Source organism: Sinocyclocheilus anshuiensis, unplaced genomic scaffold, assembly GCF_001515605.1.
Source record: "Sinocyclocheilus anshuiensis isolate Anshui unplaced genomic scaffold, SAMN03320099.WGS_v1.1 scaffold1097, whole genome shotgun sequence".
In the NCBI taxonomy this organism is placed as follows: Eukaryota; Metazoa; Chordata; class Actinopteri; order Cypriniformes; family Cyprinidae; genus Sinocyclocheilus; species Sinocyclocheilus anshuiensis.
Window position 1 is genome coordinate 452,238 of NW_015555843.1, and position 2,342 is coordinate 454,579.

Here is a 2,342-nt window from a genome sequence, read left to right on the forward strand (position 1 = left end):
CCTTCTTTCTTTGCGTGAACATTTGGGCGGTGTTATGCAAATCTTCCCACACAGTGACGTAGACATGTGGGGGCGTGTTTAAACGAGGCGTTTAAGGTAGGCGTGGTTGACTCTTAACTTTTATAAAGAATATCTCTTTGGATTTGAGACTTTAGTCTTTGCAACTTTACAGATCTTCTTTATGCACCAAGAGCTTGTAACACTCCAAAGAGAAAGAAAAAATTAAAATCGCATCATATGACCCCTTTAATACCTGCATAAAATGTGCCAATTAACTGACAGATACTACTATAATGTGTCCTGACATCATTCCTGTCAGGTGTGCGGCCTGTGCTTTTTGGTTTTTGACAGGAAGAAAAGCACAACCTTGATTGTGAAAAATTTCAGGTTCCAGTTTGCTGACATGTACTAATATAAATTCAAGTACTGTATTATTTGCACTCACCCAGATGATTGACCCCAATATGCATCTCAAAGCCATCGGCCGTCTTCATATAAGGACACATCATGATACCGGCATTATTGATGAGTATGTGCAGGTGATCAACCTCTGAATGAAGAAACAAACATCATTAAGTGACAACTCGGATATCTGGGGCTTTTGGGTCTTGGTTGTTGCATTGCATCGGATATCATAAGGCAATACCTCGCAGGAATCTCTGAGCGAAGGCTCTGATGGAGCAGGTGTCAGCCAGGTCCAGTTCCCTCACCTCCACTGTAGCTCCACCTACTCGTGTACGGATCTCTGTGGCCGCCTCCTCGCACTTCTCCACATCACGACAAGCCAGAATCACACGTGCACCTGTCAGCGAACAGGACTGAAGTGTTACTGTTCATTTAAACTGAATTATTAAAATGATGGAATTTAAAACTATTACAATGATTTCATTAGGCATTTCTAAAGAATATAAGGTACATAATAAAGGCACTGAAGCGTCACACAGACAGACCTCGAGAGGCCAAATCCAAAGCCGTTTCCTTCCCGATTCCTGAGTTTGCTCCTGTGATCAAGGCAACTTTTCCATCTAACCGTGCATTTTCAAATCTTTCTCTACAAAAACGAAAGAATTGCTTACCTGATTTGAAGCGAAAACAACCTTAAAATCAGCGCGACCACCCCTAAACCAGCCGTGATAACCACAAGCATATGCATCATGAAACTGCCTGCTTACTCCTGCTGTCTGTCTCTGTCGGTGTGAACTGTTCAGCCTCCCACTCGCATCTACAGCTGTGATCCCAGGGAATGATGGGATTGTAGTTTCCATGGTCTGGCCAACAATCTAGTATGGATGTTCATGTCATGGATGTCATTCTTGGTGAACATTTATTTTATTTTAAAATTATTATTTTAGTTACATTTACTAGCACTTGTTTTTTTTTGTTATATGTATTATTTATTTATATTATTTACTTGATACATTTCTCTGGTTTCTGTGTGTGTGAGAAAAAAACACAAAGAGCCTTGAAAATAAAATCGTAAAAACGAATATGAACGTCTTTTACTTATTTATTTCTTATTTGGGTAAAGGCATGGTATAATCTTAATAAGTCGTTTATTCCAGTTAATTACAGATATATTATCGCTTTTCCCTCTGTCATTCAGCTGAAGTTTAGATTGGCCGATCATGTTTCCAAAACCAGTTTATTTGGGTCTACTGGAAAATGTAAACTACAGATCCCACAATGTATTGATGATGCAAGCTGTCCGTATCTTTGCCCTATTGAACTGTCGCACACGTTTGTTTAAATTTTGCAATATGAGGTATCTTAAAGTATAAATAATACACATAACTGTTATTATATAACTGCTTTGTAGGTGTTTGGATTTTTCAATTAATGTCTTGGGTCTTTCTCCCCCTTTTTGTTTTCAGGCAAAAACAAAACCACCTATAGTCACAAGGTCCGACAAGGAAGCATCAGCTGCTGTCCCGAGGATCTTGTTATTGCTTGAAAAGCCGATTATTCTCACTATTTACAGACAACAACAAACGCAAAATTATTTTTATTTTATTGCCTTGTCATTTATTTCGGAAGGAACGTTTCTTTGCTTTAGTTTTCGATATTATCGCTCCAATATGTCTACTGAGGAGTTTGAAAAGCTGCATGAGATGTATAAATCTCTGTATGACGAAGTGAAGACAATGCCTGAACGGGCACAGACGTACCAGGGAGGTGAATAAACTCTTCATATCTATAACAGAATCATGACAGCAGGCGTTTCAGCTTTTTATATTGTTCGCCGTGTGGACTCACAGAGAGCCTGGTATTTAGACCAGGGTTCCTCAATTAGTTTTCGCCGAGGGCCGAATTCTGCCAACAATACCAAGCCATGGGCCACTGAC

At 39.5% G+C, this 2,342-nt stretch overlaps 2 protein-coding genes across 2 annotated transcripts in view; one reads left to right on the top strand and one right to left on the bottom strand.

The window, feature by feature from the left end:
* LOC107675518 (retinol dehydrogenase 11-like) overlaps nt 1-1,257 on the bottom strand; it is a 6,325-nt gene extending 5,068 nt beyond the window's left edge. The window contains exons 1-4 of the mRNA XM_016469906.1: nt 1,077-1,257; nt 951-1,045; nt 647-802; nt 446-550 (exon numbers count right to left, since the gene is read on the bottom strand). Coding sequence (XP_016325392.1) covers nt 446-550; nt 647-802; nt 951-1,045; nt 1,077-1,156 — 436 coding nt within the window. The 5' untranslated portion in view covers nt 1,157-1,257. The remainder of the gene's footprint in view (nt 1-445; nt 551-646; nt 803-950; nt 1,046-1,076) is intronic.
* Nucleotides 1,258-1,895: 638 nt separating this feature from the next.
* Nucleotides 1,896-2,342, top strand: part of LOC107675543 (vesicle transport through interaction with t-SNAREs homolog 1B-like) — an 8,661-nt gene continuing 8,214 nt past the window's right edge. Inside the window, exon 1 of the mRNA XM_016469933.1 lies at nt 1,896-2,172. Coding sequence (XP_016325419.1) covers nt 2,076-2,172 — 97 coding nt within the window. The 5' untranslated portion in view covers nt 1,896-2,075. The remainder of the gene's footprint in view (nt 2,173-2,342) is intronic.